This window comes from Microcaecilia unicolor, chromosome 12 (genome assembly GCF_901765095.1).
Source record: "Microcaecilia unicolor chromosome 12, aMicUni1.1, whole genome shotgun sequence".
Lineage (NCBI taxonomy): Eukaryota > Metazoa > Chordata > Amphibia > Gymnophiona > Siphonopidae > Microcaecilia > Microcaecilia unicolor.
This window is the reverse complement of record NC_044042.1, coordinates 108,068,296-108,091,927: the sequence shown is the minus strand read 5'-3', so window position 1 is coordinate 108,091,927 and position 23,632 is coordinate 108,068,296. Positions and strand designations below refer to the sequence as shown.

Genomic DNA, 23,632 nt, shown 5'->3' with positions numbered 1-23,632 from the left:
AATCAACCTCATCTGTATCATCTGCGTGGTCCTCACTGTCCCGTCTGTGGCCGTGACAACCCTCACTTACCCTGTTTCTGGGAGTCAGTGTCTGTGCTGGCTTCTGCTTGTCTCTGTGTCTGTGTCTGTCTTAGGTTCTCTCTGGCTCTGTGTGCTGATTGCCCTACTGAACCTCACCTGTGTGGGCTATGCCTCTTCCAAGATGGCTGCCGCCTCTTCCTCTTTGCCAGTATCCAAGATGGCTCCCGCTGTTCCTTCCTATGGGATGACTGCTCGGTGTGTCAAGGCTCTGTTTGGTCGCAAGGTGATTGCTGCAGCTGTGGCTCTGGTGTTGATGGGCTTTATTAGTCACTTGGAGACTACAGTCCTGGCCTTTGCAGCTCATCTAAAGGTCCTGGTGTATAGAGTGCTCTGTACACAGTTTCAGTATTTGCTCTGTGTGAGTTTCTATGTTTGTTAGACTAGCTAGCTTAGGCACCGTCTGGCTTGTAGCCTGTGTATAGCTTTGCTAGTGTTCTATGTTTGTTTAGACTAGCTAGCTTAGGCACCGTGTGGCTTGTAGCCTGTGCATAGCTCTGCTAGTTCTCTGTGTTTGTTTCCAGTGCATGACTAGCTAGCTTAGGCACCGTGTGGCTTGCAGCCTGTGCATAGCTCTGCTAGTTCTCTGTGTTTGTTTCCAGTGCATGACTAGCTAGCTTAGGCACCGTGTGGCTTGCAGCCTGTGCATAGCTCTGCTAGTTCTCTGTGTTTGTTTCCAGTGCATGACTAGCTAGCTTAGGCACCGTCTGGCTTGTAGCCTGTGTATAGCTTTGCTAGTGTTCTATGTTTGTTTAGACTAGCTAGCTTAGGCACCGTGTGGCTTGTAGCCTGTGCATAGCTCTGCTAGTTCTCTGTGTTTGTTTCCAGTGCATGACTAGCTAGCTTAGGCACCGTGTGGCTTGTAGCCTGTGCATAGCTCTGCTAGTTCTCTGTGTTTGTTTCCAGTGCATGACTAGCTAGCTTAGGCACCGTGTGGCTTGCAGCCTGTGCATAGCTCTGCTAGTTCTCTGTGTTTGTTTCCAGTGCATGACTAGCTAGCTTAGGCACCGTGTGGCTTGCAGCCTGTGCATAGCTCTGCTAGTTCTCTGTGTTTTCCAGTGCATGACTAGCTAGCTTAGGCACCGTGTGGCTTGTAGCCTGTGCATAGCTCTGCTAGTTCTCTGTGTTTGTTTCCAGTGCATGACTAGCTAGCTTAGGCACCGTGTGGCTTGTAGCCTGTGCATAGCTCTGCTAGTTCTCTGTGTTTGTTTCCAGTGCATGACTAGCTAGCTTAGGCACCGTGTGGCTTGTAGCCTGTGCATAGCTCTGCTAGTTCTCTGTGTTTGTTTCCAGTGCATGACTAGCTAGCTTAGGCACCGTGTGGCTTGTAGCCTGTGCATAGCTCTGCTAGTTCTCTGTGTTTGTTTCCAGTGCATGACTAGCTAGCTTAGGCACCGTGTGGCTTGTAGCCTGTGCATAGCTCTGCTAGTTCTCTGTGTTTGTTTCCAGTGCATGACTAGCTAGCTTAGGCACCGTGTGGCTTGTAGCCTGTGCATAGCTCTGCTAGTTCTCTGTGTTTGTTCCTAGTGTTAGACTAGCCGCCCTTGCTAGCCACTATCCCGAGTCTGTATTTGTTCCTAGTGTTAGACTAGCCGCCCTTGCTAGCCACTATCCCAAGACTGTGTTTGTTCCTAGTGTTAGACTAGCCGCCCTTGCTAGCCACTATCCCAAGACTGTGTTTGTTCCTAGTGTTAGACTAGCCGCCCTTGCTAGCCACTATCCCAAGACTGTGTTTGTTCCTAGTGTTAGACTAGCCGCCCTTGCTAGCCACTATCCCAAGACTGTGTTTGTTCCTAGTGATAGACTAGCCAGCTTAGGCACCGTGTGGCTTGTAGCCTGTGTATAGCTTTGCTAGTTCTCTGGGTTTGTTCCTATTACTTGACTAGCCAGCTTAGGCACCGTGTGGCTTGTAGCCTGTGTAAAGCTTTGCTAGTGTTCTGCGTTTGTTTCCAGTGCATGACTTGTTAGCTTGGGCACAGCTTAGTTGTTAGCTGGTGTGTAGCCTTCCAAGTCTCCTGAGTTTGCTCTGTGTATGTTCCTGTGTATGACTGGTTTGCCTGGGCATAGCGTTCCTATTAGCCTGGGTACAGTTTACTAGTCATTGTGTTGAATCCTGCCGACTGCCAGAACCCGGACAGTCCCTGCTTGTCTGCCTTGCCTTCGCCTAGGTGCCAGGGGGCACTCCTGGATCTTCATTCCTGCTGTTCCTGTAAGTCCTACCGGCTGCCAGAACCTGAGGGCTCAACCCTCGGGGAAAGGCAGTCAAGTGTAGGTGAAGCCTAGGTCCAGGGTGTTCCGGTTCCGCTCCAGTGTGTTCCAGCCCAGCGGGTTTCACTCCTGTATGTTCCAGTCCAGTGGGGCCACTCCAGTGTGTCCAGTCCAGCGGGCCCCACTCCAGTGCGCACCCGTCCGGTGCGTTCCAGTTCCGAGTGTTCCGGTGTAGCACTCCAGTCCGGAGTTCCGGTCCAGTCTTGTTTCCTCTCTACCTGGAAGGTGATTTTGCCTGCCACTGCCGCTCCACGGTAGTGGCCTATGGACTCACAAACCCCGCGCTCCCGGGGAAGAAGCCTGAAGGTATGCCAAGGTCCTCGAGAGCGCGGCAAGCGCGAGAGACGCGACACTCACATTGCGGAGTCCCCCAAGGATCGCCACTATCCCCGATCCTCTTCAATCTTATGATGATTCCTCTGGCTAAATCCCTATCCAAAGCTGGTCTTAAACCCCTTCATCTATGCAGATGACATCACCATATTCATCCCTTTCCAATCCAACCTTGCAGAATTCTCTGAAAAAATAATCACTGGCATGAGCATCTTAGCCGCCTGGGCCAATGCCTTCAAAATGAAATTGAATAAAGAAAAGACTCAATGCTTAATCCTCTCATCAAGACACTCAAATCTACTCCCAACCACCCTGATCACCCCCGATGTTACAGTCCCAATATCCGACAACCTAAAAATCCTAGGAATAACGTTAGACAACCACCTAACTCTTGAAACTCACGCAAAAGCCATGACGAAGATGATGTTCAACATGATGTGGGTACTGAAAAGAATAAAACCATTCCTCCCCCCAAAACTTTCCGTAATCTGGTACAATCCACAGTACTCACCCACGCTGACTACTGCAACAGCATCTTCATTGGTTGCAAAGCCCAAATCCTGAAAAAACTCCAGACCACCCAAAACACGGCTACCAGACTCATTTTTGGTAAATCACGATTTGAAAGCGCAACACCACTCCGTGAAAAACTCCACTGGCTCCCTATCAAAGAACAAATAAACTTCAAAGCCCACACACTGATCCACAAGATCCTCCACGGAGAATCTCCGTTACATGACCAATCTGATCGACCTCCCAGCCAGAAACGGGTCCAAATCTTCTCAAACATATCTCAATCTTCACCTTCCCAATTGCAAAGGTCTCAAACTCAAAACCTATTACACATCCAACTTCTCTGTTATAGGCAGCCAACTCTGGAATGCCATACCAAGATACATCCGAACAACCAACGAACATCTACCCTTCCAAAAGCTGCTGAAAACATACCTCTTCAAACAACCCAATTTAATTTACGAACCTAATCCACAACATTAACATTAACCATACCTCAATCCTTCCCCACACATCTTTCCTCTTGTCCTTCTCTAATACAATTGTGTTATCTCTATGATATTTTTTACCCATACATTGTTACCTCTGTGATACTTTGTACCCATACATTGTGTTATCTCTGTGAATAACATGTATAGAATGTTTGTACGTTTGGGAAGCTTGCCAGGTGCCCTTGGCCTGGATTGGCCGCTGTCGTGGACAGGATGCTGGGCTCGATGGACCCTTGGTCTTTTCCCAGTGTGGTATTACTTATGTACTTATATTGTAAGCCGCACTGAACCTGCTATCGAGCGGGAAAGAGCGGGGTATAAATGCTACAAATAAAAATAAATTATCTGAATATTAGGGTTTAACTGTCTATGACCTTCTAGACCATTCATCCAGATTCTTGCCATGTTACTCTGGCTGTGCTGGCCTTCCTTCTTTGTTTTATTTTTTCGGGGCCTTTCTTAAGCTTACTACTTGTTTTAGCTGCTCTGGCATTCTTTTTGGGGATTAGGTGTTCCCTTCTTAATCTCTCCTTGTTTGTGGATGTTTTTTGAGCAACATCCGTTGACCTGTTTGGGCCATCTGGTAGTCCACACATCTTGCATTTTCTCCAATGCTATGAGTCAGCATTCCTCCCTTGTCATGGCATGGCCTTTGTTTGATCTTCATGTTTTTTTTCCAGGGAGACATTCCTATTCTGTTTATTGACAGAAGGTCTTCTCCCTTCTGCATTTTTAGACCCGCCCTATTGTGAACACTGCTTTGCTGCATCCAGTTGGTCTGGAATGGTCTAGTTTGAACAAAAAGGAAAGAGAAACTATGCCTTACATTATAATTTCTTTTCTTTTTGTCCTAATAGACCAGTCCAGATAGCTTCCCTATCTTATTTTCCTTAGGTCATATGTTATACGCGGATGTAATTTCTTCTGCTTTCTATATCATTTGCTTTTATACTACTACTACTACTATTTAGCATTTCTATAGCGCTACAAGGCATACGCAGCGCTGCACAAACATAGAAGAAAGACAGTCCCTGCTCAAAGAGCTTACACTCTAATAGACAAAAAATAAATAAAGTAATCAAATCAATTAATGTGAACGGGAAGGAAGAGAGGAGGGTAGGTGGAGGCGAGTAGTTACAAGTGGTTACGAGTCAAAAGCAATGTTAAAGAGGTGGGCTTTCAGTCTAGATTTAAAGGTGGCCAAGGATGGGGCAAGACGTAGGGGCTCAGGAAGTTTATTCCAGGCATAGGGTGCAGCGAGACAGAAGGTGCGAAGTCTGGAGTTGGCAGTAGTGGAGAAGGGAACACTTCTTCTGGCTTGGGGAAATATCTTTGTCAGTTGAGTATGAGCCACACTCCATATTGCAAGTCAGAATGCACTTCCTGATTCAATGACGTGTCTGTATGTCAGTTGAGCAGGAAGCCACATTTCTTATTATAGCTTGGGCCACATCTCCTGACTCAGTGAAATATCTGTATGTCAGTTGAGTATGAGCCACACTGCATAGTGCAGCTAAGTCCGAGTGACCTCGTCTGGTTATTGTTGTTCATTGTAGATGTCAGGTGCAACACTGCTTGGCTATTTGAAATACTGAACATTCCAGGCTGCACAATACCCTTAAGGAGCGAATACTTGGAACTCTTTTTTCCGTCTCCTCCTTCTGGTAGATAGATGATAACCCATTGGTCTGGTAGAAGTAAAGGAAAGAAAATTTATAAGGTAAGACATTTTTTTCTTCCAACTCAGAATTTATGGGCTGTATCTTTCCTGTAGTCTAGAGGCAGGTTGATCACAGACTTTGGTGAGGTGGTACTTCCTCAGAAGGATCCTTTCTTAAGAGATATTGCTTAGTCATCTGTTGTAGGTTGAATTATCTTTATTTATTTATTTGTTGCATTTGTATCCCACATTTTCTCACCTGTTTGCAGGCTCAATGTGGCTTACAATTTTCCGTCATGACTTATGCCAATTCAGAGTACAGATACAATTGGTAATATATATAGAAACATGGATGATGTAATGAACAATCAGGTAAAAAAGGGAAAACATGCAATTGGTATCATATATTGAACATGGATTACATATAGGGAGAAAATAATCCGATTGTTAAGTAGAGGATGGATAATTACGGTTCCAATTATGAGTCATTATGGTATGTTATGTTAAAGAGATGTGTCTTCAGTGCTTTATGGAGGGTTATCTTGATTATCCTTCTTATTGTTGACTTTCTTTGGTCATCTTTGTTATGAGAATACTGACTGCCTGGGGACTGCACAGGGTACTTATAGGCTCACTCTGAAGTCAGAAGTTCTCTGTCTCCATCTGCTGGTAGGAATGTGTAAACCGTAAGTTTCTGGACCATTCTGTAGGGATTAAAAAAAACAGCTGGTAAAATCGAATTTCTCCTTTCAAGTAGTTTATGGTTAGAGAAATTTCTTGCTTTTGTGTTAAAAGCAAAAATAGCGTGTTAAAAGCACAGGCTGAACCCAAGGCTTCTGACAGTCTGTAAAAGGAGCATGTAGTACCTGCATTTAAAAAAGAGAGCAGGGCAGACAGGGAGAGTAAGGTTCCAGAGAAGGTACAATTTTTTGAAAGGGAAGCTTCTTTTGTACTTTAACCTGGTGTCCTCTTGTCATTCCAGGAAACGTTGGGAGGGTCTGGTCCATATTTCCGAGCTTAGGAGAGAAGGCCGTGTTGCCAACGTTGCTGATGTCGTGAGCAAAGGGCAAAGAGTGAAAGTGAAAGTGCTCTCCTTCACTGGCTCTAAAACTAGTCTGAGTATGAAGGTATGGCCGTGTCACACAGTGCAGGGGGTGGAAGCAGGTGTGAAAAATATAAAGATGTGAGAGAGTATTCCACTGATAGAGAAGGGTAGTATGCATTAATCCTTCCTCTGGTGTGTTTTTGGCAGGATGTAGACCAGGATACTGGGGAAGACATGAATCCAAACCGGCGCAGGAACCTCGTAGGCGAAGCAAATGAAGAGGCCTCCATGAGGAACCCCGACAGGCCCAGCCACCTCTCTCTGATGAGTGCACCAGAGGTGGAAGATGACACCCTTGAGCGGAAGCGCCTCACCAAGATCTCAGATCCTGAAAAGTGGGAGATCAAGCAGGTACCTATTAGTGAATTTCAAAGTGGTGGTGATCAGCAGTGGGTTTTTTTTCCTGTCTGCTCTAGAATGGCAAAACATCTACCCACACCAGATTCCCCCCATAGCAGTTTTACTGCATGCAAATACTCAAAAGAAAAAAAATGGGCACTGCTTACCAGTATTGCTATAGCCACAAACAAACTGGTGCTATGTTTCTGTTGTAAATGGCCTGCATTCGATACCTGGTAGAACTGTTCAGATATGCTGTGGATAGTTTTTCAGTGACCTCAGTATGTAGGCGGAGCTGGTTACAATATAGTGCTTTTATTTGCACTATAAAAGTGGGAAGTTCAAATTGTGTAACGGTAGGAATGATCAGAATTTCTAAAACCCTATCCCACAAATTATACATATCCAAGTTCTGTTGCTCCAGGAACTGACAAGCAAGTGAAACAATGCAAACATGAGTAAGAATTAATTTGCAAATGCAAGTTAATTCAGTAATCGGATAATTTAGTCAGCGTGAACATACAGTAAACCCTGGGGTCAGGCCCTAAAATCAGGCCTCCTATTATTACCCTTTAGCAATAATGGAGCTGGTGTACAGCCTGGATATAGATGGGATTAGCGGGTGATGTCTGTACAGGACACCAGACGAACAGTTGGATGCAGAAGATTTTGGGCAGGTCCCAAAAGTGCTACAGCAGAGGGGATGGCTGGTAAAAACCTGAATGGTGGTAATTCAGGCTGAATGGAAAACTAGCTCCCTCTCCTTGGTGTCCAGCGCTTCTTTATACAGTTCTGATGGAGGCATTACCCTTGGTGATAAGCAGGCTTCTCCCCTATGTTCTGAACATTCGGTCCTCAGAAACCACACTTAAGACCCTGAAGATGCAGTTCTTAGAATTCAGAAAAATCCCCAAATTCAGGCACCGAACAGTCCAGTAATGTGGGCTCTGTGGCCTTCTCCCATGCCTAGGCACCGAAGTGGCTGGGTTAGCCTGACCTGGGGTACATATCACTGAGCAAAAATGTTTGGCAGGTGATTGCATTAGGCAAGCAATTCATAAGTAATTCCTTCTTGTTGAAGCAGGACCTTTGGTAAAATCAGGGCACATTTCATGCTGTATTGATTCATGGCTTGAAGTATCTGATACTGAAGTTGTTACCAAGCTCTCATTGTAGTTATATAGGCAGGGCCTTGCTCCTACAGGTGGAGCAGTAACTTTACAGGTAGTGAAGTTCTCATATGTCTCAGTACATGCTGTTCAGGCTATCAAGCAAGAGCCTTTGTTCTTCAAATTAGGCAGTATATAAAGTTACATAATAAGCATAAACATATATTTCCCATTACCCACCAAATATTTGAAAAAAGTTTTACGTGTTCTAGGGCAGTTTGCAGGTTCTAATCTTGGCCTGGTTAAATATATTGCCCAAGCTACACACCCTTGAAATCTGCACTTGGTGTGAATATCCACATGTAAAGAGGGGCATTCTAAAATCAATATAAACACATGATCTACATGAGTTAAAACTTCAGGTATTCCAAATACGGCTAGTAAATTGGTGATGTATGTTTTGTGTTTGTGGGTTTTTTTGTTTGTTTTGTTTTTTTAATGGTGTCTTACAGTGAAGGAAAGGTGTTATTTTAAATTGATAGTTCTGTTGTATAAGGTTTATTCTATGATTTATTGTCTTGTTATGTGCCCACTAGGGATTTGTGGTCTGGAGGTAAGACATTTGTTAACAGCTCTAGGTGAGGAAGTGGGCATTTGAGTGGTAGGGCCAGAGAGGTGGAATAAATGATCAATGGGGTTATGAGAGCAGCAGTCCCTTCTGTCTTTTCAGGGGAGATTGGAGATGCTCTTATTTGCTCAGGCCTACTACTACTACTACTATTAAACATTTCTATAGCGCTACTAGACTTACGCAGCGCTGTACAAATCAACATGAAAAAGACAGTCCCTGCTCAACAGAGCTTACAATCTAAATTGGACAGACGAACAGACAGCTAGGGGTGGAGAAATTGCAGTGGTTGGGGTGATAAGTGAGGGTGTTGAGTAAGAGAGTCATGGTTAGGAGTCGAAAGCAGTAGCAAAGAGGTGGGCTTTAAGCCTAGATTTGAAGACAGCCAGAGACTGAGCCTGACGTACCGGCTCAGGGAGTCTATTCCAGGCATAGGGAGCAGCGAGATAGAAGGAACGGAGCTGGGAGTTGGCAGTGGGGGAGAAGGGGGACGGCAGGCCTGTGGTTAACCTGTTATTCTTACTATACTATTTTCCTCTATCATTTTTTGTTTTATTGTAAACTATTTTGAATGACTCAGAGAATACGGTAAAAGCAATTAGCTTAGAAGAGTTTAAAAAAGGTTTGGATAATTTCCTAAAAGAAAAGTCCTTAAGCTGTTATTAAGATGGACTTGGGAAAATCCTTCTTATTTCTAGGATAAGCAGCATAAAATGTTTTATTGTTCTGAGATCTTGCCAGGAGTGGAAGACTGGCCTGTTGGTTAGAGCACCGGTCTTGATATCCGGAGGTGCCCGGTTTAAATCCCACTGCTGCTCCTTGTGATCTTGGGCAAGTCACTTAACCCTCTATTGCCTCAGGTACAAACTTACATTGTGAGCCCTCCAGGGACAGGGAAATATTCAGTGTACCTGAAGGTATAAGTAAAATCTAAATATTTGTGACCTGGATTTTGATACTAGGCTTGATGGACCTTTAGTCTGTCCCAGTATTTATTTATTTACTAGTAAATAAGGCCCGTTTCTGACAGAAATGAAACGGGCGCCTGCAAGGTTTTCCTCGGAGTGTGTATGTTTGAGAGTGTGTGTGTGAGAGTGACGTTGTGAGAGAGAGTGAATGTGCGAGTGTGTGTGTGTGACAGAGATAGTGAGTCTGGGTGCGAGTGTGTGTGTGAGAATGAATGTGCGTGACTGCGTATGTGAGACAGTGACTGTGAGAGAGAGTGTGTTTCACACAGATACACTATGTGAGAGAGAGTGTGTGTGACACAGTGTGAGAAACTATGTGTGCGATACACAGACAGTCTGTGAGACCGAGAGTGTGTGAGAGTGACTGTGTGACACATAGTGAATGTGGTACAGTGTGAGAGACTGTATGAGAGTGAGAGAAAGACAGTGACTGTGAGAGAGTGTGTGTGACAGAGATACCTCCCCCCCCTCCCTCTCTGGTCTTCAACCTCAATTTATGTCCTCTAGTTCTACCGCCTCCCTGTCTCCGAAAAAGGTTCATTTGCGGATTAATACCTTTCAAATATTTGAATGTCTGTATCATATCACCCCTGTTTCTCCTTTCCTCCAAGGTATACATGTTCAGGTCAGCAAGTCTCTCGTACAGTTTGCAACGCAAATCCCATACCATTTTTGTAGCTTTTCTTTGCACCGCTTCCAGTCTTTTTACATCTTTAGCAAGATAGGGCCTCCAAAACTGAACAGAGTACTCCAAGTGGGGCCTACTACTACTACTACTACTACTATTTAGCATTTCTATAGCGCTACAAGGCATACGCAGCGCTGTACAAACATAGAAGAAAGACAGTCCCTGCTCAAAGAGCTTACAATCTAATAGACTTGTAGAGGGGCATCAACACCTCCTTTCTTCTGCTGGTTATGCCCCTCTCTACGCAGCCTAGCATCCTTCTGGCCACGGCCATCGCCTTGTCACATTGTTTCTTCACCTTTAGATCCTCAGACACCAACACCCCAAGGTCTCTGTCCTGAGTCGAACTTACTAATCTCATTTATTTATAAAATTTGTATTCTAATTTTATAAATAAATGAAAATAAATTTATATATGGAAATGTTTCTAAATATACTTTAGAATATATATACTGGGCAAAATATACTTTAGAATATATCCAACCCAGGGACTAGGTGGTAACTTTTTCTTCAGTGCACTGTGTAACTATAATAATAATAATAATAAAAAAAATTCGGATTCATGCCATTTCCTTTCTCTAGGATTAAACATAGTCCTTTTTTCATTGTATGTACAGATGATTGCAGCCAACGTTCTCTCCAAAGAGGAGTTTCCCGACTTTGATGAAGAGACCGGGATCCTTCCAAAGGTGGATGATGAGGAAGGTAACTATGGGGACAGAGTGGAGAACCAGTGATTGCTAGCAATCGCATTAGCATATACAGCAACTGCATGTGCTGAGCAAAGTAATTTTCAACATTCATGACCTCTGCAGGGAAATGTGATTTTATGTTTCAATATTTTTTGTTCAGCAAATGGGGTAATTTACAACAAAAAGTATAATGAGCAACATCACATACATAAGAAACTCAGTGCAGCATAATATAGGTTTGCCCATGGAACTTCATCATTTATCAAAACCTAATACACCATCATCCAGGCCCTAACATCCTTCCTCCACCCAGGAGAGATTAAGAGAGGCATAATCGAACGGGGACGACCATCTCCTAAGGACACCCATCTCTGAGGACATCCCCGCAAATGGGCGGGGCATCCCGTATTATCGAAACAAGATGGGCGTCCATCTTTCGTTTCGAATACGGTCGTTTCGCCAATAACGGAAACCGAGGACACCCATCTTAAAAATGACCAAATCCAAGGCATTTGGTCATGGGAGGAGCCAGCATTAGTAGTGCACTGGTCCCCCTCACATGCCAGGACACCAACCAGGCACCCTAGGGGTCACTGCAATGGACTTCACAAATTGCTCCCAGGTGCATAGCTCCCTTACCTTCAGTGCTGAGCCCCCCCCCCCCCCCAAAAAAAAAAAAACCCACTCCCCACAACTGTACACCAAATGTAAGACATTTGAGGCTGTAAAAAAATGTTTTTTAATTTTTTTCTTTTTTGGGTGGGAGGGGGTTGGTGACCACTGGGGGAGTAAGGGAGGTCATCCCCGATTCCCTCCAGTGGTCATCTGGTCAGTTCGGGCACCTTTTTGAGGCTTGGTCATGAAAAAATGGACCAAGTAAAGTCGGCCAAATGCTCGTCAGGGACGCCCTTCTTTTTTCCATTATCGGCCGAGGACGCCCATCTCTTAACCACGCCCCAGTCCTGCATTCACTACACTGCCGACACCCCCCTGTGAACTTTTGTCATCCCCACGATGGAAAGCAGTTGAGGACGCCCAAAATCGGCTTTCGATTATGCCGATTTAGGTGACCCTGAGAGAAGGACGCCCATCTCCCGATTTGTGTCGAAAGATGGGCGCCATTCTCTTTGATTATGTCCCTGTAAGCAAGTATCCACAATACAAAACCGTGGAGAAAAGGATTCCAGACTGGCATAGACAGCATGAATCAAACAGTAGATGCTGAACAAGTAACAACATATAACAGCCCGTCCCTCTACCCCCACCCATCCATCCACCACCACACCTCACTACTGAGAGATTGAACTCTTACACCTCCCAATAGTAAATCACATTCTGATTCTCACACCAAGTGTAATTTGTTCAGAACAAAACGTTGTGCTTTATGATGTGATTTATTGAATATAAGCATACCAGATAGACGAGATCAATTTTTGTCATTTGAGGGAGTGAGTGGCATCTCATAGCTCCATTAGCATTAGATTATGGAATTGAATTCACCAATACCAGTGGGGAGGAGAGCTGGTCCAGTCAAGTGTCGTAAAATATATTTTTTTTGCCACTAGGCACGACTTACATATTAATAAAAAGGAACCCTTCCCCTGCTGGCCAAATGTTGTCCCCTGATTTAGTATAGCCCCTAAAGGAAAGCAAGTTGCAGGGTGGCCAACCACCCTCTTTAAATAACTGAAAGGACGCTTCCAAAAACAAACAAACAAAAAAAAAGGAATTCCTAGTGAGTCACCTCTTAAGGGTATCGTATAGCCATGGAATGTTCAGTTTTTACTGTCTCCAAACGGATGGTTGACGACCTGTGCAGCTCCTTCCTTGGTGCTCTTATCCAGCTCTTGTCCCAGGTAGTTTTAGATGTCAGTAGAGCAGGAGGGGTTCATGCAGATCCGATTTGGCTTCTTTTTGATTTAATCCTTAACACAGTGTATCTGAGCTAGGGTGACACTTAGTGGTGCTTCCTCCCCCTCCCCCTCCTTCCTGGTGCTGCAGAAAAGGAGTTTGAATGCCTTTCTGTGAGTCGGGCGTTTTTATGGCAAGACTTGCGGCTTCAACGTTTTGTCTAAGAGACTTACGTTTTCTTACATGAGGTAAATGTTACCTTTTCAGCTCTACTCGGAGGGAGTCATGGAGTTCTGTCCCTTAACATTCGAGATAATGGCAAGAGTCAGTTTTCTGGGTGAGTCTTGTACGGGCTGTCTTCATTGGTGAAGCAAATTTCTCTCCTCTCTTTCTGGCGCCCTATTCGGCAGATTTTACTTGCAACTCGGTTTGTTTTCATTATCACCAACTTATGGTGTTTCACCACAGCACCATTTTTACTTTTTCCTGAGCTCTTGGTTTGAGTCGGGGACATGATTACTATTTGAGGTCTTTTATTTGTCCACATTCTGCGTGATACTGTTGCCACTGGGCTGGACTATTTTAATCTACCCTCATATAGAGGTGGCAATTTGGCCTTCCTTCAGGGAAGTGGGCAGCTGCTCATTTTGCTGCAGTTAGAGGAAGGTGGATATGAACATCTCCCTTTATTATATATGCTGCGCTTTGCAGTCCGTACTCCGTCCTAGCGGTCCGCCATGGTATTTGTTCCAGGTCCAGAGAAGGAGCACGCATTTGTCTATGGTTTTCCATAGTACATTTCTTTCTCCAGCAAAAGAAAAAAAAAAAAAAGGAGCAAGAATTCTAATTCTGTACCCTGACTGACTATGCTGTGGTGCTGCACATCTGGGACTTCCTTGTAGCCTTATGTTTGTTGGTTGGATAGAACATTTTGCAGCATTCCTATGGGGGTACATTGGTTTTCTTTAGTGTGGCTCAGGCAGCCATCTGAGTAGAATGCATGGCTTTCTACTGCTCTGCTGGGCAGGTTTCTTTTATAATATATCCCCGTGGTAGTCATCTATTTTTGTAGCGTTCGACTCAGAGGCATCCAGCTGCTTCAAACTCCTTAGAAAGTGGCTAGCTCTGTGGTGCAGCTGTCAGGTTCTCGGGTTCAGAGCCCGCGGGGCCGGGCTCTGGAGCAAACGTGAGCCCTTGGGCTGCTGCCGAGGAGCGACAGCAGCAGGCAAAACCCACCAACCAACACTGGGCAAGCACACCGGCAGGGACTGCAGGCACTGCCCAGCGAACCGGAACACATGGACTGGAATCCCCCGGACTGGAGGACACAGGACTGGAACCCCCCGGACTGGAACACTGGACTGGAATCCCCCGGACTGGTCCACACAGCTTCACCTGCACTTAGCTACTAAGCCCCCCAGGAGTTGAGCTCCTGGGTTCAAGTAGCCGGCAGGACTTACTGGATACCGGATGACACAGGGACCAGGACTGGAAACAGAAGTACTCCTAAACCTAAACTGATCTACGTGCTCCCAAGCCCTAAACCAGCAGGAGTGTTCCTAACAGTAAACTGAGAAAAGGACTTTCTAAGCCCTATACTAAACAGGAGCTCCTAAGCCCTGCTCAAGAAAGGGACTTCCTAAGCCCTAAACTAACAGAGCAGGGAACTAAACACAAAGCTAACACAGGTGCTACTAAGCACCAAGCTACAAGCAGAGCTCTACACTAACAAGCTAAACACAAAACTAACAAGCTACCTAAGCACTGCTCTAGCAAGCTAGGTACAAAACTAACAAGGTGCTTCCTAAGCACTACTCTGGCAAGCAACCAGAAGAGCTCCTAGCACTAAAAGGGAAGACAGGGGAGCCACAAGGAAAAAGCAGGGAAGCTAACATATAAGCCAAAAGTGATTCTAAATCACCAAACACCAACAGCAAAGACTGCAATGCTCCCAATAGCACAAACACCAGAAGTACTTCTAACAGCAAACTCTGCAGTGTTCCTAACAACACCAAACCCAGGAGTACTTCTAATAGCAACAGAGCTTCCAAAGCCCTACACATAGCAATGCTTCCAAAACCAAGAGGGAAAAGCAGGGGAACCATAAGGGAAAAACAGGAAAGCTAAACACACAGTCACCAGTGCACACTGCACTAACACTAACCTGGACCTTAGCAAAAGCAAGCAGGGAAACTAGACACAACGTCAGAAGTGCACACTGCACCACCCTACCTAAAGCAAACACAACCGTTGCAAAGGCTCTGAAGGAAACAACACCACTTCCTTATCAAGGCCCTCCCTGATGATGTCACACTCCCTAGACCTAGGCAAAAGCACACTGACCCAGAGAGGCCCAACCCACACCAATGCAACACCGTGAAGCACTTGAAGCCAGTACACCCAAAGAGAGGTAGAGCTAACTCAGTCCACCCACACAGCTGTAGTAAAGTGAAACAATTAACCCCATGCTGCTGGAAGCTGCCAGCACAGAGAGACAGAGCCAGCTCAGAAAGGAAAGACAAAAGAAACAGAAGCCAGCTAAGAAGCTGACCCCCAGGAAAGAGGTAAGTTTGAGAGGGGTTCTGACCCCAATCATAACAGCAGCTTTGCCAGTACTCGCTAGCATGTGGCAGCATCAACTTAATCTGTTGTATGACTCCACTTTAGTAGGGAGTCTCCACCTGTCTTGCTATATGGGGCAGCTTTAACAGTAAGCTTCTGCTGTGAACTGCCTCTTCAGCATCTGCCACCTGCATGGCAAGACTCCATGTGCCTGCTGCATTTCACAGGGCTGCTTGTTCTGCCTCCTGCATGGTTCTGCTCTCACAGTACCAGTTACCTGCATTTCAACAACTGCTACCTGAATGGCACAGTTGCAGTTCACCCATTATGATGAAACAGTGGGTTTCTAAGCCTGTGCACAGAATTATTTATTTCTCCTAATTGGCCAGCAGATGGCAATTGTTTTGTGTTTAAGCTGTTGCTGAAAAAGGCTTTCTCTTTTCCAGTTTAAGCTTGTGGAGAGGCAATTTGCAGTACCATTGGCCAGATACTTTCAAAGTTGATGCTCTGGGCTTTTGATTGGCCTGAAGTTCAAATCTAGTGAGGAGGTATTGGATTTTTTTTTTTTTAGTCTCAGTCAGGGAGCGGCGAGAGAAAGATCTCTTTACTGAGGCCCTGTGAGCAGTTATATTTTATAACCTTTGAGCAGCTATATTTTCTGAACTCCCCAGGTAGTAAACAGTTGTTTAGATAGTTTTACAATTGATCCATATTCAGTTACCTATTATTGTTTGCTGATTTCACCTTTTTCTGTTCACTGTTCAAGTTCTGTGACAGTATAGTTTATTGACTTTTCTGTCCTGGGCTAAGGATCCTAGTTTGTGTGTTTGTGTCTGTGGATGCTTTCAAGGAACTGTGGGACCTCAGTGTCCTGCAAATCACTGGGGAATAAACTGAGAGTGTGAGACTAGCCCAGAGGCAAGAAGTCGGTGGGAGGAGGGTGCTAGTGTAGAGCACATACCCAAGTGCAGGAGGGCCTGAACAGTGCTGGGGACAGACCTGCTAGGTGGCCACAGGGTTAAATCCAGGCGGGTGCTAGGCATTTTGTGACACCCACATCACTTCATAGTGCGGCATCTGCACTGCTTCCAGGTTGACACAGAGTGGACTACACCAATTCTCTAGTTCACCAGCTACCTTATAGGGCTCAGCTTCTACAGCACTGACTTCTTGCAGAGCTCAGTTCCCCCTGTGTGAAAGAGCGTCAGCAGCGCCAATTCCCTGTGGGCCGGTTTCAGCAACACTGGCTGTCTGCTGGGCGCAGCCTCATTAGCATCAGCAGTGCCAGCTGGCTGCTGTGGGGGTTGCAACTTATGGCAGAAGGCAGCTTCTACAGCTTCTCCCTGCAGATTGCAGCACCTGCAATCCCAGCTCTCGGTAGTGCTCAGCTGTGGCAGCATTGGCTACCTAGCTTCTTCAATATCAGCTCTCAGACGAGCACTTTCGGCAACATTGGCTCCCTGCACGGCACAGCTATTGCAGCGCTAACTCTCTGCTTCATGCAGCTTCAGTATTCACTGGCATTACAGTTTTGGTGGCTTTAGCCCCTGAGAAGCGTGACTTCTGCAGCACCAGCACTCTAATTTACAGCTTTTCCGGTGCCAGTCTTCAGCGTGACAGTCCTGCTGGCCTGCATGGCTCGGCGTCTACGACACCAGTTATTCACATAGTGCAACTTCAGCAGCTCCTGCCTTCTATCGGGCACAGCTTAAGCAGCTTGGTATGAGTTCAGTGGCTGCAGAAGCCTGTTGCTTAGCACAGTTTTGGCAGTGTTCAGCAGCTAGAGGGAGGTGTCGTCTATACCTAGAAGTGTGATTCAGCCTCCACAATAGCAAGCTCCTTGGATCCGTTTCAGCGGCAACAGTCTGTTCTGAATATTTTTTCCTATATGTGCAACCAGATCCGTAGCAGCAGTTGACTGTGTGGTCCAGTTGGAGTGGCGTCAGCCAGTGACGGGCAGCAGCTTGTCTATATGTCACAGCCATGTCCACAGCACTCGGCTCTATACAATTCCCTGTATAGCAACAGCTGCTTTCATGACACAACTTGATCAGCCGCCTCTATACCTCTACTCCAGGACCGCAGCTATTTGATCAGCGCTCTATCACATGGAGTTGAGTTTTCTTCACGACTACTTGCAGTGCACCAAGTCAGTGTTGGAAGCAACCAGCGAGACTTTGCATCACTATTACCGCTGCCATTGCCCTCCATCGATTTTGGTGGACACTTAGCTGGTACAGTCCCGGTCTTCAGGCCCTACAGGGTCCAGGGTCGGCATCTTCTGCTTCTGACATGGCACTGGTTCGGCATCAGCATCCACTAGTGTAGCAATGCTTAGTATACGCAGCTGGGGGGTTTTGTCGGTAGTATCTCCTGTTGGTCGCAGTGTTGGTGGCACCCACCTATTAGAATGCAAATGCGATACGGCTTTAACATCATGGGGTCAATCCCTATTGCTCTCTTGGTCAGCATAGCCACATCAGCAGGCTGCTCGTGGCCAATGTGTTAACAGCTTTCGGTATACGATTCTGATAGCACAGGTGACTAATAGTTTATCTACAACAGGGCTGTCTGTGTACAGTGGCATCACCATCTAGTTCTGGCTAGTGTGATGGTGGTGCTCACTGGGCATCCAGGCCTTTCTGGTATCTGCAATGGAGTACCACCGCTATCAGTTCTATGGTTCTGCCCTTTCTAGTAGCCACCAGGGACCAGCTTTAGGGTATGGCTGTGCTGGTACTTCGCTTATTTTCCTAGCTTCTTCTACATCTAACTCTGGGACACAGATGCTGAGATGCCAGCTCTAGACTGTATGTCTCAACTCACAGACAGCTGTGTACCTCTCTTCCACCAGCCACTAGGGCTTATGTGATTGAAAACTGTGGTTTGTAACTGCTCCGCCGCTGATGGGATATAGCTGTGCTATCCGCTGACACGGTACTCTGATGCTAGTTGGTGAAGATGTCAATGACCCTGGCATTCTGCTGGACGTCTGGCTCTGGCCTGCGGAGGACACAGCCCTTGAGTCACCGGTTTGGCCTGGGTCTAGGCAGATTAATTGAGATGCTGTCTTCGGCACCTTCACCTTTGTTGTGATTTATTGCGTTCCCTTCCAGAGTTACTTTTCTGAGATTATTCTGCAGGGAGATAGGCATGTCTTTTGCGCAAGACTTACTCGACTGTGGCTCTTCTAGAAGTCTACGAACTTCCAAGTTCCAATCAACCTTTGTTTGCCTCTTCGATACCCAGCGCTATGGTGTGGGGATAGCTTTTATTTCTGCTCTGATAGGTTATAGTTCTCTTCGGCATATGCTATTTGGACTGGGAGATCTACATGCTCATTTTCAAAGCAGATGGACTTGCAAAGTTACAGTTACCTATGGAACTTTGTAAGTCTAAGTCCTTTGAAAGTGAGCCCCATAGTAACCTATGTAACTTGTAAGTCTGTGTGCTCTGAATAGAAGCCTCTGTGCATCTGGGTTATCCTGGGTTATTCATTTCCTTCAGTATTGCTGCTCTGGTTGTAACTTTCTTTTGCACTGGAAGTCTCCTTTAGTTAGTTGGTCCTCCATCAGGGCATCTGATGTCCACAGTCACTTTGATGCATGGAGTTCGTCAACTGGCATTTCATGTGGTTTTCTCTCTCGTCTAGTCCCACCCTGTCTGGTCACTGCTTTGCGGAAAACAAACTAGCAGATCAGTATAATATCCAAAAGGACTTTATTGAAGATACCGCATATGAGACAAATGCCCGGCACAGGCCGTGTTTCGCCCAACAATAGGGCTGCGTCAGGGGCTAGTCTGTATCTGTCTTAAATAAGAGCGGTATCAAATTGTCTATCAGAACAAGAATAAAAGGAATTTTCTTCATAAAAAACCAGCATGAGCAGCTCAAAATAACATATCCTGTATGATGCCAGAAAATCGATAAATAGTCTGCTATCAAAGGCTGGAAAATGAGCCCCATTGTCTGTCATTGGAACAGATACCTGCAGGATTGCTACAGCTATACTTGAATTTATTGCTTCAGCTCAACTGTTCATATTTGATGGCCGAGTAATAATGAGCACCATTGCTTGGCTATTTGTCATACTGAACATTCTATGGCTGCATAATACCTTTAAGGGGAGACTCACTTGTTTTTCTGTCTTTATCAGCTAGTCCGATGGACATAACTATCCCATAACTCCCTGGGTCTACCTTAGGAAGGCCTGGTAGTTGAGTAGTGTATTCAGGGACAGGAATGAACTCCACTTGTTCTGCACCATGCCACTGCTCCATCTCAGTGGCTGCTTAGACTTCCTGTGGCAGCCTTGTGAGACTGCCACAGGAAGACCAGACAGCTGTTTTGCAATTGGAACCAGCGCGGACAGGAGCGAGTCTCCTGCCTGTGCTGGTTCCAGTTGCAAAATGGCTGCCGAGACTGCCACAAGAAATCCCAGTGGCCATTGCGATGGAGCAGGATCATGGAGTACGAATGAGTGGGGTTCATTGCTGCCTTTGAAGATGCAATTATATAAGAACATAAGAATAGCCATACTGGGTCAGAGCAATGGTCCATCTAGCCCAGTATCCTGCTTCCAGCAGAGGCCAATCCAAGTGATAAGTACCTGGCACAAACCCAGTTAATAGCAACATTCCATGGTACCAATCCCGGGGCAAGCAGTGACTTCCCCCATGTCCATCTCAATAACATACTATGGACTTTCTTCCAGGAACTTGTGCAGAGCATTTTTAAACCCAGATAACTAACCACTGTTAGCACATCCTCCAGCAACAAGTTTCAGAGCTTAACTATTCTTTGAGTGAAAAAAATATTTTCTCCTATTTAGACCACCAGGCTCTAAGGTAAGCCCGGCGGGGTGGGGGGGAGTGATCACAGGGGAGGGAGGGCAGAGATAGAGGGGGCCTGGCTTCCGCCGCTGCACACTAAACAGAGGATTTCAGTGACATTTAGATATTTGCTTGGTTGGTGACTCCTAAAGCGGAACCTAGTGTCAAGTAACTATGATTTGGATGATTATTCCCAATGTGCAGACACATCGAACAGGAAGAACCTCGATGTGTACAGTACAAGAACAAAGGAGTAGAGGCTGGCCGAAGGACTATCCAACACAGAAGATAGAGCTTTAAAAGATGCTTTATTCGCTGCTTGGACAGAAAAGACCCGACACGGTCCGTGCTTCGGCATTAAAGAACACCTGCCTCAGGGGTCACAGTAGTGTTCTAAAAGACATATATAAATGTACGATACATAAATATATGTTAAAAAAAAAAAAAATATATATATATATATACTTGTTGCAAAATATATACATGCTACAAAATATTAATAAAATAAATATAAAGGACTGACGAATAAACTCAACTGGGAATATAAAATCCATAAAAATTAAAATAATACACAATGAATATTGTTAATGGTGGACCTTGTACATATAAAGCATCTTAAAGCACCATCTTCTGTGTTGGATTGTCCTTCAGCCAGCCTCTACTCCTTTGTTCTTATTCCCAGTGTTCACCACTTTGCATTTGTCCACATTAAATTTCATCTGCCTTTTGGAAGCCCAGTCTTCCAGTTTCCTCTTGCAATTTTTCACAGTTCACATGCAGAGAATATTGCCTTCTGTCCCTCTCCCCCCTTCATAAAAGATTGTTGTGGCCTGTGTTAAGTTTGTCTCTCTCATATTTTCACAGACGAGGACCTTGAGATTGAGCTGGTGGAGGAGGAGCCGCCATTCTTGAGAGGACACACGAAGCAGAGCATGGATATGAGTCCCATTAAAATAGTGAAGGTAAGGGGTTTGAATATGGAGAGGCTGCTTAACTCCAATTTCTAAGAGTTTCCTTAGGGGTTCTTGTTTCAGTCCCCAGCACCGATTGTAGAGCTCTCAGTTGTTTAGACTTAGGAAAGCAAGAAATGGTTTGTAACCTGGGTTTCTAATTTTCCAGAACCCTGATGGCTCCTTATCCCAGGCAGCCATGATGCAAAGTGCATTAGCTAAAGAAAGACGGGAAGTTAAGCAGGCTCAGAGGGAGGCAGAAATGGATTCCATCCCCATGGGACTGAACAAACACTGGGTTGACCCGCTACCTGATGGTGAGTTAACACAATGATGGCCCTGTGTCCATGATAAATACTGCTTAAATTCAGTTTATGTACAAATTCCTTTGCATTGATTTACTATTGGAGTGGAGGAGTGGCCTAGTGGTTAGAGTGGTGGACTTTAGTCCTGGGGAACTGGGTTCGATGCCCACTGCAGGCACAGGCAGCTCCTTGTGACTCTGGGCAAGTCACTTAACCCTCCATTGCCCCAGGTACAAATAAGTACCTGTATATAATATGTAAGCCGCACTGAGCCTGCCATGAATGGGAACGCGCGGGGTACAAATGTAATAAAAATATATATATATATTCCTATAGTAGAAATGTTTGATTCACAGAGAACCTTTTAGCCAAGCAAGTTACTATTGTTTTCCATTTTATAACAGTTTTTATCAATTTGAAAAATGTTAATTTATACTGTGGCAAAATAACACACTTCCTTTATACTCCACAAGCCGTTAAGCCCATTAAAACAGGCACGATTTTTTATTTATGAAATGTAATTTAAAAGTTGATGAACGTAATGTGAGTTGATGTGTATAGTACACTTTTATATACATATACTATGTTCGTTGTGTAAACAGCAAATAGCCAAAGGCAGAAATGAGTGGATGTGTACAGTTCAGTTTTATTTACTGCGTTCTGAGAGAGAGGTGCAAGGAGTCCCTGAGACAGTGGAGGGTGAGTCGCTCCTTATAGCCAGTTGTTGAGAGAGAGAGAGAGAAAGAGTGTATATGTGTGTATGTATGTGTGAGAGAGAGAGATGCTAGGAATCCCTGTGACAGTGCAGGTTCAGTCGCTCCTTATAGCCAGTCGTTTTTGAGGTATGTGTGTGTGAGGAGATGGGGGGGGGGGGGAAGAGAGACAGAATGGGAAAAAAGTGAAGAACTTTTAAGTGTGAGAGAGAGAGCTGCTAGGAGTCCCTGTGATAGTGCAGGGTCAGTCGCTCCTTAGTTATGTGTACCGCGGTAACTAATATTAACGTGTTATGGTAACAGATGGCTTCAATGCGCTTTAATAGCTGTCCCCCCAAGGTAGGAAGAGATTTGACCACCATCATGTGAAATAGGCAGGGATTCACACTCTTATCCGAGGGGTATGGTACTGTACAGTACACACAAACCTGGACCGTTCTCTGCTGTAATTGTTGTCATGGCACAGGTGCACTGTTTTGTTTACCCCTGAGGGAATTCTGCAGGAAATAAAATTCAGTACATTATATTTATCAAAATAGTCAGTCTTTGAGTGGTAAATAATGTAAAGGTGCAGATTTTGCCCAGGGCAAAGTAAGAGTGTACCATAACTAGGGCTTTTGTTTTTCAGCAATTTTATTTTAGCAAGCTATGGAGTCCAAGAGTAGAAATGTTGGCAGTTGAAAGAAGTGGGTGCCAAAGGAAAGTCCCTGAAATCCAGAAGTCCTAATCATAAGGGATTGCTCTCCCTTTTCCTCTGGTCATCCTCCCAACGTGCTGTCTTCTCCATCCCCAGCTCCAACATGCTGTCAGCTCATTTGCTGTCACCCACCACATGCTGTCCTCTTATTCTGTGTTCCCCACCAAGATCTTTTCTTTATCTGTTTTACTATATTGTCACTTATTGCAATGCAAATCAGAACAGTTCACGTAAAATAACCCGAACATCTATGCAGACGATGTCACGATATACATCCCGTTCAAACACGATATAACCGAAATCACAAATGAAATCAAACACAGCCTCCAAATAATGAACTCATGGGTGGACGCATTCATAAGTACATAAGTACATAAGTAGTGCCATACTGGGAAAGACCAAAGGTCCATCTAGCCCAGCATCCTGTCACCGACAGTGGCCAATCCAGGTCAAGGGCACCTGGCACGCTCCCCAAACGTAAAAACATTCCAGACAAGTTATACCTAAAAATGAGGAATTTTTCCAGTCCATTTAATAGCGGTCTATGGACTTGTCCTTTAGGAATCTATCTAACCCCTTTTTAAACTCCGTCAAGCTAACCGCCCGTACCACGTTCTCCGGCAATGAATTCCAGAGTCTAATTACACGTTGGGTGAAGAAAAATTTTCTCCGATTCGTTTTAAATTTACCACACTGTAGCTTCAACTCATGCCCTCTAGTCCTAGTATTTTTGGATAGCGTGAACAGTCGCTTCACATCCACCCGATCCATTCCACTCATTATTTTATACACTTCTATCATATCTCCCCTCAGCCGTCTCTTCTCCAAGCTGAAAAGCCCTAGCCTTCT

The 23,632-nt window shown here is 45.2% G+C and overlaps 1 protein-coding gene across 2 annotated transcripts in view; it reads left to right on the top strand.

Annotated features, from left to right (window-relative positions):
• DHX8 (DEAH-box helicase 8) overlaps nucleotides 1–23,632 on the top strand; it is a 136,063-nt gene that overhangs the window by 52,495 nt on the left and 59,936 nt on the right. For both annotated transcript variants that reach the window (XM_030221067.1, XM_030221065.1), the window contains exons 7-11: nucleotides 6,326–6,470; nucleotides 6,596–6,799; nucleotides 10,798–10,885; nucleotides 20,983–21,080; nucleotides 21,238–21,385. In XM_030221067.1, coding sequence (XP_030076927.1) covers nucleotides 6,326–6,470; nucleotides 6,596–6,799; nucleotides 10,798–10,885; nucleotides 20,983–21,080; nucleotides 21,238–21,385 — 683 coding nt within the window. The remainder of the gene's footprint in view (nucleotides 1–6,325; nucleotides 6,471–6,595; nucleotides 6,800–10,797; nucleotides 10,886–20,982; nucleotides 21,081–21,237; nucleotides 21,386–23,632) is intronic.